The sequence below is a fragment of the Cynoglossus semilaevis genome, chromosome 8 (assembly GCF_000523025.1).
Source record: "Cynoglossus semilaevis isolate Cse_v1.0 chromosome 8, Cse_v1.0, whole genome shotgun sequence".
Taxonomy (NCBI): Eukaryota; Metazoa; Chordata; class Actinopteri; order Pleuronectiformes; family Cynoglossidae; genus Cynoglossus; species Cynoglossus semilaevis.
The window spans coordinates 6,680,761-6,696,512 of NC_024314.1; the positions used below are offsets into that span (position 1 = coordinate 6,680,761).

Genomic DNA, 15,752 nt, shown 5'->3' on the forward strand with positions numbered 1-15,752 from the left:
TAATATGTACAACAATGTTAATGGCCTAACACATTTACTCCACCAGGTGTTGTAAAAATAAACCTGTCAATTAACCAAATATTTCACAGATGTATTTAAATTCAGCCATATATGTGTGTACAATATGTTTTGGTCATGTATAGGTACATGGTGTTTATTTATTGTTAACTGTTATTAATGCACACATTCTAAACCAATTAAAAATGCGTTATTATTTTTTCTTTAGTGGTGAAATATGAACGTGTAAGACAGAAGAAAAACATCCTGGTGAACAGATCACTGCTTTTAGTTACTAGGACAGCCAAACAACGACCAGTGCTGTCACTTTACGTGCACTGAGTTTGTAACTAAGGCAACCCGTGCGCCATTACGCAGGGCGCGTCTATATTGGGAACTCTGGCTGCTGACCAGAGGGTCACTCCATGACGTAGCGACGCACGTAGGGCGTTGTTCTTCCATAATGAGACACTTTTAAACAGAACGTAAGCCCTGGCATCAATCTAGTCCGGGAACAACTTTGAGCACTGCACTGCGGGGACTACTGCTGTTGGACTCTTAGGAGAGACTTTGTTTTTTGCTTCTTGTGAGCCACAGAGCTTTATTTTTATTAGTGGGAATATACGCCGAGCTCTAAGTAAGTGGACTTTGGCTTGTTTCAAACTCTTTCGCATTCGACTGCAGATAAAAAAAAGGAAACGCGCTTTTGGATACGAGACGCTCCGCTATTACGCGCACAGACAAGAAATATACTCTCAGAGTTAATATTTACAGGCAGTAAAAATGTATTTTATACAGACGTATATTCTGGTTTCCTACAATTTATTTTATTTTTTTATTTTGACATGTAAAGGTCGTCAAAGATGGGATTCAGTATTAAGTCGCCTAGAATAGTGCGATATTCTATGCGTTTTTGAATGAAAAATAAAACGCACAAAATGAACTTGTGTCTATAGAATGCAAGAGTAAAACCATCATATCTCTATGTATGATGGCATAGGACCGTGTGTATAGACTGAACTGGAACTGCACGCGTAAAGTTTCTCCAAATTCTGTGTGCACTCAGCGCGCTGCAGCGACACACCCATGTCCCACCAATTTGACAGCTCCACACACGTACTCTCACACACTCACAGCCATATTCTGAGTGACTGACACACTGTCTCCTCTTCCCATCACTGCGCAGATCGCCTGTAAAGATGCTGGTTCTACTAATTGGAATCATCTTTCTGCACGTCGCTGCTCTGGTTCTCCTGTTTGTGTCCACTATTGTCAGCGTGAGTAAACACTTTTTCATTTTCCTTAAAAAAATACCACTTACACTTTAACCACATATTTCCAAACTATAAAAATGGACCTAAGTATAAACTATATAAGAGTTTATATTTGCTATACTGAATTTTATAGACCTATATTTGTATGTAGATAGTATAAATAAATAACTTGTGCATCAAAATCACCGTATTGATCAATCGATAAAAAAAAAATTGTAAGACTGTAATTATTACTGAACAAGTCTTATGTCGTCACACCAGGCATGGACAACAGGGGAAACCATCACCGCAGACCTCTGGATAAACTGCTCTTCCATCACTGGACTCTGTAAAGCAGCATCCACTGGAGGTCAGATGCTTGTCTTACTCTTCTACTGTTTCGTTCTTTTTCCTTTATTTAAACTGCTGAGATTCTAAGGAAAGAACACTATCTGCTTTGAGACGCTAGGTAGCACTTAAGTACAACAATTCATATTTTATATTTATGGGAAATGGGATTGGAACTGTGTAAAATGCCTTGCTGAAACCCAACATTCACTACACTGATGATGTGGGTGTGTCCCAGTTTCCTTTGGACTCTGGTGCCATCTAGGGCAGAGAATGCGACAGTGCCCTGCTGAGGTGGTAGCTGATAGGCTGTGACTGTATAAATAGTCATGGTGCGATGTCCATATTCAGGTCTCGTGTTTGGCGGCGCATAGTGACAGGAGTCAGAGAGCTGTTGACAATCAGGGTGGGGTTGCACGGAGTATTTAAAGTTTTAGATCTGTATGTGTGTGTGTGTTTGACAGCAGAGGAGACCTTGGACCACCTCATGCTGATGATTGGTCAAGCCCAGAGTCAGTTCATAGAATCCAGTGTTAGTTTGCAAAGATCATTATGACAATTTTAAGAGTACAGCTGCCGCTGTAATAGTGGCAGCCATAGTCACATTTTCCATATAAACCCAAACAAACTGAAGAGTCAAGCATTTAAATAGGACCTCCCTTTTTTTTCTAGACCAGCTCAATGTTTTGTCAGTAAATGTGCTGCCACAGAGGTGCAGGAGCTGCTGGCATCAGGGGGATGATGTAATTTGTCCAGAATGAGCAGCGCTTGGCCTGCGTGTGTTTTGTCAGGCCAGCAGCGCCTGCATACTCTGCCAGGTAGTCTGACGGCCCAGCCAGTTTGTTAGACTTGCTTTCATTAGTGCATTGATGCACAATGTTTACATAAGACACTGCATGTGCTTTGCTGGGCCCCTGCTACATGGCTCTCTGGCTGTTGCAGATGAAAGATAGCGGCTTCACATACACGAGGCTCAGCATAGTATTCAGAACCACTGCTGAACAGTCAGGAGTCAATCTGATATGATCATATATAGGAAATCTATCAAATCACTACCTTCAGTACTGTGTTGGCTAAGTTTAACTATATTGGCCAGCATATGGAGTGAATGATTGTCTCATGATCATCACAGAATTTGAGCTCAGTGTCACAACAGCACAGTCTTATTAACTTATTAATAATTTACCTTCTCTGGCTTTGGCTGTTACTTCACACTGTTAATACACTTTTTTAAGGGTGGAGCCCTAGCCTGAAGATAGGAAACAAAAAGACTGAAAATATAAAAATGATTTTCCTGAGTCACGGCAACACCGGTTTATCTGTTTGTTTCTTTAGATTGCCATGAAGAAACCACATTAATATCGTGGCGGTGACTCATGGTCACTGATCAGTGATGATGAATTTTGAGGAAGTGGGCCACGTCACAGTTTCCTGCTCTTAGTCAGGAAAGGAAGACAGAGGACACGATGGCTGTTTGTTAGAAAGCAGCCATGTCTTTTTTATAGATGGATGGGGAAAAAACGTCTCCTAGTTTTTGTACAGCATTATCTAATAGTATTGTGTAACATATGACAACAGCACCATTGTAGGGTTATCTATGATTGTGGTGCTGGCTGTATTTTATGGATAAAGATTTGGAGGTCGGGCTTGAATTACCTCCCATATCACATCTCTGAACCAACAGTCAGGACAGAGGCTACTGTAGTGCTGTTTTTACCAGTAATACTATACGACTCCAGTCCCACCATTTCAGATCCGGTTTCCATTTTAATCTATAGTAGAGACAGTTTAGCATTTCTCAGTGAAAGAGGAGAAGAGTTAAAAAAAAAAAACACTGCAAATGTTGACAAATACTGAATCTTGCAAAGTAATGCAGAAGTTGAGTTTTGAAAGCCAAAGTGTTAGAATGTGGTCAGAGTTATATCATCTCATACACACGGACAGACTATTCCCCCAATTACTCAATCAATTTGTTTTATCTGTCATGTATAAGCAACAATGAATTAAATATGACATCCTTAAGTGGCTCTCCACCCATTAAAACCACAACGAGTGTTTGATTTTACATTATGCAAGACAATCAATAAACTGCTAAAAAAACCCAATAACCTGGAGAAAATCTTCGTTGGTAAAAAAAAAATTCATTGTCAGAATAATATGACCTTACAATCACATCTAAAAAGAAGAGTGGGAAAGGTACAGCTGGAGGAAGGAAGTACTTAGAAGACCTGAGAGGGGAAAATCAGAAGGATATATAATGCTCAGACAAGAAATCGACCCTGCCTGGAAATCCTGGGATTCCTGGCATATCAAACATACACTTAGATAGACATAACGTGTATGGAAGACAGTCTTCCAAGTCAATGCAGGTGTCTAATGGGTTAATGGTTGCTAGCAGTCTGGCCTTGCAGGACGTATGCTTTCAATCAATATGATACATTTAGGCCTATGGCCTGCTGTGAGGGGTGTACGGAGCTTTTAGGAACAAGATACCCAGGTTCCATTTCACATGGATCCATTACACACTCCCAGAAGTAAACATGGCTGGAGCAAGCCTGTTATGTTCTTTCCGAGAGGATGCCGCACTTCTGCAGAGGCAAGGCCAATGAAAGGCTACCCTTTTAGGGCATGTTTTTGTTCTTGGTTTCCTCTGGCCCATCTATGCAGACATGCTCAATAAGTTCATATTATATTTATGAACAAAATTCTAGATGGTAATGAATATTTGTCAATCTGGATATTGACACTAATCTCCGTCTTTCTCTCTCGCAGAATGGATCCAGTCGGTCCAGGCTCTAATGATCCTATCCATCATCTTCAGCTGCCTGGCTCTCTTCCTCTTCTTCTGCCAGCTCTTCACTTTGCAGAAGGGCGGTCGCTTCTTCCTCACTGGAACCTTCCAGATCCTTGCCAGTAAGTTGTATCGACAAGACAAATGCTCACGACCCAATGACAGCCTCATCGACAACAGATGAGCATGGATCAGACAGACTATAATAATATTAAATTGATTAGCTCATCTAAAGGAGTAATTTATGAATTTTACAATTTCTATTATCTGTTTAATTTAGATAGAAGCATATATTGACTGACACACATACACAACAGACAAACAAGCAGTGAATGTTCACATATTCACTGGCAGAGAATTTAATGAAAAGAATTTGAGGTGGTTACTGACTGTTTTGATGCTTCAATTGTCCATTGTACTCACTGCCCTTTGGCGAGGAAGCAGTTCAACTGCCAGTCCATTGTGTCCCCTATTGGCAGCCTATCCCAACACCCCATGTTTGCATTCTATACTGTGCCAAGCTTCGACTGGCTCCCAGGTGCCCACACAACCAAAGAGGAATGACAGTGGGCACGCAGCCAGGCACACAAGTTAAAATGTCACGTAGCCTGGGTGCTGTGTTGAAGAGAGGTCTGACAAACAGATCGTGGCATGGTGAAGCATGGGGGCAGCTATATTGTTGTATGAGCACGAACGACACCTTACGTTTTTTCTCACCCTGGCAGGTTTGTTCGTGATGAGCGGTGCCATCATCTACACAGTGATGAGTCCCGAGTGGGTGCCAGACAACAACTCTTTCGGCTACTCCTACATCCTGGCGTGGGTGGCCTTCCCCTTGGCGCTGATCAGCGGACTCATCTACGTCATCTTGAGGAAGCGAGAATGAGCTGTCACTTCACCCCAAGTGTTCCCTTGTAGGCCCCCGCCCCGCTGCAAGTGTCATCAGCTCCCCTTTGAAGCTTAAGTTGTAGTCTCAAAGTACCAACAGCCCAGGAATCACCGGGCCAACAACAACAACAACAACAACAACAAAGCTATTCCCCAGCAAGGGAGGGAGGTGGGGGATTCCAAACAACAACATGCAAACCAACACAAAAACAACCAATACTGTCTCATTTAAAAGATGTATATAGTATCTATGGTTTAAAACCTATTTATAACACTTTTTACATATATGTACATAGTTTTTGTGTTGCTCTGTCAATGGATACTTGTAGGAGCTTTGTTTAAGCTGATTAAGTGCCTCAGTGTCTGTTTGTTTGTAATGATGACATAATTGGATTGCATTTTTTTGTTTTCTTTCTTTTTGTGCCTGATTTTGATTCAGTTACTGCCAAAGAATAAGTGGAAAAAGTACAAGAACATTTTATTAGGTATATTAACCAAAATGCATGTTATAGGGTGATGAAGATTTGATAGGCTTGCTTAGCAAAAAGAGTGGTAACATCCATGGGTAGAGTGTAGCAATGAAGTATAGATTTGGTCCTTTTCTAATTTGTGAATTTGCAGGTTTCATTTTTTTTCTATTTCTTTTTTTCATCAAACGATGGTGCTATATATTTATCATTCCTTTTACTAATAGCAATCATTTACAATAGAGCTATTTTGTTATTGCTTAGAGACAAACAGCTTGCCATTAACTTGAAGTGAGAATAAGAGAACAAGTACAACTGTATTTACAGTGTCTGACTACTTTTTAAGGGAACACAGCCTGTTTCAGATTGCAATGCCTGGCTTTTTTTTCCTCTCCTTATCTGCTACTTTTAATTACTAAATTGTGGAGTTTGGTCTGTGCACTGATGAAATTGATCATTAGGAATGTCAGTATTATTTAATCAAAGTTAAATTGATCACACAAACTTCCTTTTGGTTAATTTGCCTATGTTTGCCTGTGACCACGTTTGTCAAAGTCTCAAGAAGGTGAATGATCTCCTGATGTTTTACCTGTTTGAGACATAATGGCCTTAAAACAAAATCGTATAATTCTCACCTAACCTTGTGCCACTCATTCAAAGCCATACAAGATGATAGGAAACATTTACTGTTGACTAAATGTGTGTGTAAAAAAGACAGAGTTTTGCAGTGGTGATATAAACATCTGTTTCACATACTTGAAGTGTGACATGCTGCAGTCTCTGCCCACTGACATCTCTGTGTTTTTCTCCTATACTGTATAAAAACACTGTTGAAAATGTTGTGCATAACATATGTGGATGACAATCTAGCTGAAAAAAAGAAACACTCATGTACTAAATAAAACTACTCTCGCATTATCTAATACAGTGTATTCCGCTGTTACAACGGACTGGACTCACACTTAACGGCAAAATCATTACATATTTAATCTGAATAGTGTGGAACACTGAAGTCACGCTGTCTGCCTGTAAACTGTGCAAACCTCGAGGCTACAAGAGCATTGTTAGTAAATGTTAAAAAAAGACTGGCAGTCTCTGCATATTCGCCAGCTGCTAGTTGTCAGCTGAATTGCAGCATGTAAACTCCTGTTAACAGTCTAGCCAAGCGGGTCTGCATGATGATGTGCAATCACACTCTAGAGCATGTGTGTCAAACTCAAGTCCTGCAGCCCAAATGCGGCCCAACAAGTCATTTTGTGTGGTCCACGAGAGCTTAAAAAATTATTATTGCCTTATAATAAAGTCCATATTGCTGAGTTTGATAACTTGATATTTTTTATTACACAAAACAATGTACAATATTTGTAACTTGAATAAATAATAATCAATTGCAGAAACATGTATTAATACATTATGGAGTAGTTACAGCTATGTAGTCTTAAAGTTACAACCAGCCCTTTGAGGGGAACTGTGTTGCTGATACGGCTCCGCAGTGAAAATGAGTTTGACAGCCCTGCTCTAGAGGATCAAATATGCTGCCTTGTGGTATGAACATACACACGGACATACGCACACAAACACAGGGGCAAAGGCACAGTGTTTAGCATTCAATGTCAGTTATTCAGATCATGATGCTCATGTTTCAGAGTCAACAGTGCCTCTCATAACTGCAGACATAAATGGAATAGGATCACACTGTAAGCAAGGATCTGTCCTCCACTTCACACCCCCTGTGAGTTCATGTTCCCTCCCAAATCAAAGAAACAGTAAATGTGGTGTTGAAAAAAAAATAAAAATATATATATATATTTCCATCCGTAGCTTAAAGTTTAACTAGTCAGTTTGCCTGTGAGGTTCAAGTGATTACTGTTGGGTTCAGTTAGAAGAGACAGCCTCTAATGACAACTGCCCATGTCACTAACTCGTGTGTTCAAGTTTACACCTAAACACTAAACTTCTCTTGATATATTACCAAAGCTACTTTGAATTTAATCATTAAAGGATGTTTCTTACCACCAAGTCAGGGGTCGTGTGTCTTTCAATAACACCACAAATAACATATACATTATGTACAATAAATCTCTTCATCTTCATGTATTGAATAGGGAGGATACAATCTTGGATTAAGTTTAGCTAAAGATCTAGAACAACAACACTTTCCACCACATTGCTCGTGATAAAAATATAAAAGCTTGCAGGCACCCATCTCTGTCTTGACGTTAAAGCACAAGGTAAAATAAGGGCACTGCATTTTTGTTACTTTATGATCATCTCAGTCTTATCAAAATAAACAAATAAAATAATTCCCTAATAATTCTCCTAATGTTATGAACGTTGGGAAATCAATCACATTATATACAAAATCTCTGCATATTTTTTGAAGTTCATTTTTTAAAACATCGTTTAATGCTGCCACCTGGTGGAATAATGCAAACAACGGAAACGTACATACCAGAATAGATGATTTAACAGCGCCTCTGTGTGGTGTAACATATATATTGCAGTCTGCAAAAACACATCGTCTCCCTCGAGGTTTGACTCCATTCCATTTTTCTTACTGAAATGAGTCAACGCTCATTTACTGAATATGATCATTTAGCCTCATCTGCATCTCTCGTCTGCGAGGGTGGACGCCCTCTGTCATCAGTATGATAGAGAGGAGTAATTCTTTGACTCCTCTCCTCTCTATAACACCTCAGTCAGTTTAACGGAGGACCCTCCTCCAGGGCCATTAAGGGGGTTTTTATGGCATAACAAATCATTAAAGATAAAGGCAGCTGACAAATAAGTCTCCTTTCTTTGATTAATTATTTGATTAAATTCAGATTAAATTGTGGCCACTTCATTGCATTCCAGATCAGATGGTTTCTCATGTCATCTTTTTCATTAGTTTTGTTTCACTGTGGAGAATAATGGGACCATACTGTGTATGTGTTCCCTCCTCTCAAATGAAGTGTAAATTATTGTTCAATTGCAAATTGTGTTTGCAAATCCAAATATAGATTGTATTTGCTAAACTCATTTAGTAATACATTTTAAGTAGGGCACTACTTGATTACTAAGCAAATAAAACTACAATACTACTAACTTTTCTGAGAATATGGTCTGTACCATATGAGGGAAAACCGCAAAATATCAACACCACTTAAAAATGAAGGCCGCCGTGTACAGCTTCCACATACAATTTGTAGAAGTGAAACATATGTGCAGCCAAAGACAGCAGACATATTAATCAAACTTGCAGCAGTCTGGCCAGACTCTCCACCCTTGTATATCAAACAATGGTATTAATTATTGATTATCATTTTGACTCCATTTGATTTCACTGCCAGTCAGTGCTTTATGGTTGTCTGGAGGTCATCAACATCAGCATTGCCTCTACAGTGTTAAGGCCCAGAATCTCAACTAACCGCTTCTCATGCTTTACCTGACTTGACCTCACACCCAATATCCTTTATCCGCCCTGACTTTGAACACAACCAGAAGCAGATATTTTCCTCATTTCTGGAACACAATGAAGCTGATACAAACAGACGGTCCACCTTAATTTATCACAGCTCCTTCAGGGCTGCATGGGTGCACAGTGACAGGCACAAAATCGCAGAGCCGGTGGGGAGGACGGCAACAGAAGCAATTAAGGCTCATGAAATGCAAATGCTGCTTTATATGAAGGGTGGGTGAGCAGGCTCTCCAGGTCCTGCTGCCATCTGCTTGCCATCATGAGTGGTGAAGGAAGCTCAGGGTCTGGGTAATTTGTTGCTTTAATATTTTTTTCTCAGCTGGAGAAGAAAGACAAGGAGGTGCTGAGGACATGACGCTGGCTGAGATTAGAGCGAGATTAACTAGTCACATCACATGGAGATCTAAGCCCCAATACTTTGGCACGGGTACAAACGCACTTTCACACTCAACACACAAGAGTAAAGGGCTTCCCATATGCAGGCAAAGGCACAGACTTGGCAGCACTCCTATACATGTCCATGAAATTTGACCCTGATCTCATAGGTACTTCTGGGCCACTTGGTCCATCAATCCCTAAGGCTGACTTGAGGTGATTTAGGAACCACTTGGTCCTAAGGCTGACTTGAGGTGATTTAGGAACATGATCCTTTGCTGCTGAAGGTGAGCTATGACCCCGAGAGCAGTTACAGGCCTCATCTTTCCCTGCTTCGCAATATCAAAGGGTCAAAGATTTTTTTTTTCTTGTTTTCTCTCCAAATGACATTATCCATTTATCAAGTGGATAAAAAGGACATTATTTAAACCTATGAATGTAACACCTTCTACAATCCAAGTACAAATCCATTACCTGGGTCAAAATGTGGGCTAAGGTCATCATCACACAAAGGTAACCTCTGACTCCTAGAGTGTCCATCATGCTCAAGAACTAAAGATTGACAGCTGATGAGGTTGTGGACCCCATGAACGACAGCTCCGGCCCTTCATCAGAATCACCTAGTTTCCTATGCACTCGTGCTGAGAGTCTAATCATTTTAACGTGAACCAGACAATCAGATTTGCAGGAACTGGTATAGAGCTATGATTTAAAAGACTGCAAGATTACTTTAAAAAGAACTCAGCGAACACATCCTGAGCAGCCAGTGAACATCAGTGCCAACAAAAATCACTTATGGTCTAATAAAACTGGGCCTTGTATTACTTAAAAAAAAAAGTCTAAGAGCTTGAAAACTATTTCACTGCAGAACATCTGCAGAGCAGATTCATCCATATGGTTGGCATATGTAAAATATATGAACAATGGTGATAAACCACAATAAACATGTGTCACACATTGTGGCCAAGGCTGCACTAGATTTTAATTACAGAGCAATATTCACCAAAAGAAACAGAATAAACTGTTTTCGCTCTACACGTAGACGATAAAATGTGTCATGCCATAGTTGATATAGAATTTAATACATCATGTGTCCCAGATGCAGACGTCTAGGATTTCTGAAATGTTGGATGAGACAAAAGCAAGAAATGTTGGTATTGACAATGTGAACAAAGCTCCTTTTTAAGCTACACAGACGACTCTCACAAGGTCCAGTTGAGTCAGTTACTGGACCAATGGACGGCAGTAAAATCACACTGAATGGTGTAGATGAAGCCTCAAAAATCCCCTTGACAATAGATGGACTCTACTACTGGAACAAAATAGCATACAGTGGAGAAATATCTGGAGCGACGCCACATTTTTAACACTCACGCACAGAATTTAGCTGCACATTTATTGAGGATTTTTTTAGCAACTCTTCCGTACAATAGAACATCATAGACTGATACTGTAACAAATACTTTCACACTTGAGTTAAACACAGGAAGTATATCATTCACAACAGGCAACGCAGCTGTTATGTATTTTCATTTAACACCCATATAGGCAAAGTGCGAAAGAATATACCACAACCTTGAAGACAAAAAAATGTCTTTAGGGTTTCCTGGAGGTCACATTGAGATAAAAAGCCAAAATGATGTATGTCCATCTTTACATGGTTAATGAAAAATGTCTTGTGAAGCTCTGATTAACAAACCTAATTAATGAGACACTTTTCTAGATTATTTTTTGCACGTTCTCAAATGACTTTTAGAAATACAGATCAGAGGAGGAACAATTAGCAGAACAAAGACAGATGCGGTACTCCTCCTTGAATAGAATATCTGTTATGCACCATCAGAAGAGAGAAAGCCTGAGCTGATATCAAATGAGCTGTTAAAGTAGCAAGTGTCCATGTCGCTAACAAACCTATGGACAACCAGGACAAAGAAGCAGGCATCAAGAGGATAAGACAAGACACAGAAGAATAAAAATCCCATGTGAAGGACATATGTCCTTTCACACTACTTCAACTAAACTGTTAAGTAATAGGCTTAATTAGAATTAATTAGAAATAATTTGAGAATTATTAATAAGATGCAGCACAAACTCTGTCATTATTTTAACCAGTTTTTTGCAGTTAAGTATTTGCTGCACCAACAGGATGGTTAGTTTATTTTAGAACATAAAAGTCATTAAATGTATTATCTGATGATTTTAAAAGACAACCCTGTATAAAACCCAAAAGATGTTCCAGGCATATATAACACTGCAGATGCATCCGCATTGAACTGTCTTGTTATGTTTCTAGCATGCCAGGATGAGTTCAAAGGTCACAAGTCACATTGTAAAATACAATTTTCATTTCGAGGGCTTCATTTTTATTTATTGTTTATATAAATCAAGAGCTTCAGGAATGAAGAAAAAGATTCCTGGTAATTTAGACTTTCCAGTACTGATGCTGCAGACACACACACACACAGCTTTATGGAGACGGAGATATCGGTTTCACCGGTTTCATTTTCAAAAATCTGCACTGTATCATTCATCAAAAAGACATATTGATGGGTCTCAGCCAGATATGTCTCCAAGCGTATGACAATGTGTCTGCAAAGTCTGAATAGTTCTTCACAGCACTGTGGGTTTGTACAGCCCCCTGTTGACCTGACCTCTAGAGCTAGGATAAGACCTCTCACCCTTGGTCCCAAAGACACTGTTACACTTGCAGTTCAAAGCTGTAAATCTTCCTCTTACACTTACACACATACACACACACACACGTCACAAAGCAACCACTAAGACTTAGCAGTCTCCTTCGCACTAGTAGTTCTAAGACACCCCCCAACTCACTCGACTCAACACAACACACAGACAGACACAAAGTCCTTTATGCCATCTTGCTTTCTCTTTCTATTCTCCCTTAACAATTAAAGGCCTTTTGGCAAACATTTTTCTCCTTTATTGGCTTTTACGGCCCTTGTTTAAAGTGAGTGTGCAATGTTTTAACAAAACTTCAAATGGGCACACTGCTGCTGATACTTTCTGCATATGCACACTTGCACCTTGAACAGGGCTTGGTTCTTTATGCGTCATTTGACCACTTCACTGGAGTTAATGGTGCTTCGTTGAGGACTCAGCATTTGTGCTAAATTAATGCACAAACAAGAAGAAATTACATTCAACTTGAAGTGTCCTAATCACACAACGCGGTGACAATGTTTCTGTTTGGAGCTTGTGTGAAGGTAATGCAAAACTTAATGTTCCACAATATTGGCTGCCCATTGGAGTCAAATAATACCAGTGGCCTCGAGGTGTGTTAACACAGGGATGTTTGCACACCATTTACTTTACTTGAAAGAAGAACATGCATAGTATAATATAAAAAAAAACTTCAGGTGATCAACTTACTCTACTAACCTTTTTACAAACTACCTGTCAAAGGATAAAGAAATAAAATAAATAAATAAATAAGCTGAATTAAAAAGACTCATTCTCCAAGACATTCTACATCTATGCAGTTCATTTTGCAAGGTGGAGTTCATAGTTCCCCTCTCTTTCCTTTCCTTTAGTGCCTTTTTACAGCCTGCTGTAAGTCACTGGGACAGCCTCCTGCACCCCACCGTTGACCTGCATCTGGACAGAAACTGGGGTCACCGGAGTCACCCCAACAAGTGCTAAACCATCTGGAAACTCCCTTGTTCACTTTAAGACCTCTGTGTGAGGAGGGGTGAGGGAAGAAAAAAGATGGTGTAATTTAATAAATCTGACTTGGGAATAGGTCACAAGGTGATAGGGGAAAGGAAACCTTATTGTAAGTGGTGATTATAACTATAGAGCACATTCAGCAGTGCTGATAATTAAATACTCTCTAAATCCAGTTATCACTGAGTATTTAAGAAAGACCCACATTTTAAAAAACACCACCCTTGTTACACTGTTGGGTACTTGAACAACATGAAGAGGTTGCTCATTTCTTAACACCTTCCTTTCTTCTTGAATATTCCCCCTTTTCTCCTTCTATGCGTGAGCCACTTAAAAGTGTGTCTGTATTTATATATGCAAATGTATTTCAGTAAAAGGCAGAGAAAAACATTCTAAACCAATTAGACAACAAGTGTTTTGAAAAGGACCACGGGCTGTGTTTGCTTACAAGTGCAATGTGCAGCGTTCGGGAGAAGAGAGGAAACGAAATGGCCCTTAGTCTTTTTGAAGCACTTAAAAGATTTCTCTGTGTAGCCCTGCGGTGAACTCTGTATACAGGATGAAAGATACAATGACAAGACCTAAGTATCAAGTCCTCATGAAAACAGAGTGAAGCGTTTAAGTTAATGTACTGAGGCGAAAAAAAAAGAGCAATTACAGGGAAAAGGGGTTTGTTCATCAAATAATGAAGTTGGCCAGAATCATGTGAAGGAAGGTTGGGGCAGTGAAGGACAGTCAGAGCAACCAGACAATGTCAAGATTTGAAGGAGTGGTAATTGATAGCAGATTACAGAGTCGTTAGTCTCAGGTGCAGGCAGCAGGACACAACAGGACGCTGCACGCAGAGCTAATTGCCCTGCAGGAGGCACAGTCACTGAGAGCCATTGTCCCGTGGCTGCTGTATCTCTTGTAATTAAAGAAATCATTAGGGTCCAGACAGTCACAAAAGTGGCACCAGACAGCAAATATGATGTCATTGCTCAAAGTCATGCTGGTAAATTAAAACAGAGCAATGAGAAACTCTTTTCACATTGTAAAAAAGACAGCTACAAAATTTGTGTCAAATAATGCTATTTGATTAAAATGAAAATCTCATAATCTCACCACTAATTTAATCAGAAAAATAATAAAACTGCTTTTAATTAGATACAAAGAAATGTTGCAGAAAAGTTGCATGGTGACAGCTTTAATGCTGTAAAGAAATCTTCCTTGTACTATCACTCCCTGCAGCAAAGGAAATAGAACCAATATGGAGCGTTAATTCATTTCCACAGGCAAAGAATCCAAGTGGAACCATACGGGATGTGCTGCCTGTGTAATATGTTAAATTTCCCCCCCGTAACCAGGCCTGTCTCTGATCACAACCAACATTCTTTTTGTAGTGGTGCTAGTGCTTTCTGCTATGTCTTCCGGGATTACATATAAAACAAATAGAACATTGAAACAAGATGGCGTTCCTACCATTGTGGCCACTTATATTGATAACTCTATACACAATCACAGAAAACCATTAGTGACAGGATGTGGGGTGACTGTAGGCACTCTGTTCTGTAGCTGTGTTGGAATCAATAAGATCTTTTGCATCAGCTAATGACTAATGCAGTGGGACGCTGGGAAGTGCTTCTCATTAATAGCAACGAGCGTTTAATGATGTCCCTTATAATTAAGACTGATGATAAGAATTGATCATTCTGCTGACTGCCTACTGTTTGGCCTCTGGACACCGAGCTACCATGGTTAAGCTATAAGCCTAGCACAACAGTTAGTGGGGTCAGCTGCTGCTGCATCTGTACCTACTGTTGTGGGCTTACAGATGCAGAAAATGGTGGAGGTGAAAAGTTAGCAAAGAAAAAAACTGAACTAATGATGGTAATGCAGATCAGCAGAGTGGATGTTGGTGATGAGGCTAATGAAAGTGATGATGAGGGTTGAAGTGATGGACACTCTCTCTGTCCTGGGGCACCGTCTCCCAGCTGAACCCATAGGCCCTGTTTTTGCCTTAAAGCCACTGTTCTGTTTTCCCTGGTGACACACCACCGCCTGCAGGTACTAGTGACAAATGACTGACAAAGCAAGCACCTTGCTTGTCCCTGTTCAGGGACCCTGTCAAGGTGCTCAGTGGTCATTATAGAGCACCACAGGCAATGCAGCAAATGCCCACAGATGATGTCGCCTCTGTGGCCTTAGCTCCTCTCTTTATATGCTAATGACTTAGCCAGGCTCTCCCATGTGCTAATTTGTAACAGCTTGGCCAATCACAGAAGGCTTTGTGGTTGTCATGGTTCCTCCCAGCGGGAACTCCATGGTACCAGGGTGAGTTCTAAAGGCAGCAGGTGGACAGTGGGGATATTTGGTTCCTGTCCTGTCACTGCATCTCCTTTATCTGGATGAGGGCACCAGCTGTGGCCCACTTCCACGTGTCGTGACCTCAAGATAACCACCAAGGAAAGGTCACTTTACCTTGTTAAGACCTGTGGTCTTTGACCCTC

At 40.2% G+C, this 15,752-nt stretch overlaps 1 protein-coding gene and 1 long non-coding RNA gene across 2 annotated transcripts in view; one reads left to right on the forward strand and one right to left on the reverse strand.

Moving 5' to 3' along the window:
- LOC103381806 (uncharacterized) overlaps positions 1 to 15,752 on the reverse strand; it is a 157,256-nt gene that overhangs the window by 68,974 nt on the left and 72,530 nt on the right. The window lies entirely within an intron of this gene.
- Positions 459 to 7,763, forward strand: pmp22b (peripheral myelin protein 22b). The gene is made up of 5 exons (XM_008314348.3): positions 459 to 634; positions 1,184 to 1,274; positions 1,533 to 1,620; positions 4,371 to 4,511; positions 5,115 to 7,763. Exons 2-5 carry the CDS (start codon positions 1,197 to 1,199, stop codon positions 5,273 to 5,275), a joined length of 468 nt encoding a protein of 155 aa, XP_008312570.1. The 5' UTR covers positions 459 to 634; positions 1,184 to 1,196; the 3' UTR covers positions 5,276 to 7,763.

What these genes read in the sequence shown, in the direction of transcription:
- pmp22b (XM_008314348.3), top strand. Translation starts at nt 1,197, where the DNA reads ATGCTGGTTCTACTAATTGGAATCATCTTTCTGCACGTCGCTGCTCTG. An exon ending in TTGTGTCCACTATTGTCAGC is followed by an intron (nt 1,275 to 1,532) that starts GTGAGTAAACAC and finishes TCGTCACACCAG; the next exon opens with GCATGGACAACAGGGGAAAC. An exon ending in TAAAGCAGCATCCACTGGAG is followed by an intron (nt 1,621 to 4,370) that starts GTCAGATGCTTG and finishes TCTCTCTCGCAG; the next exon opens with AATGGATCCAGTCGGTCCAG.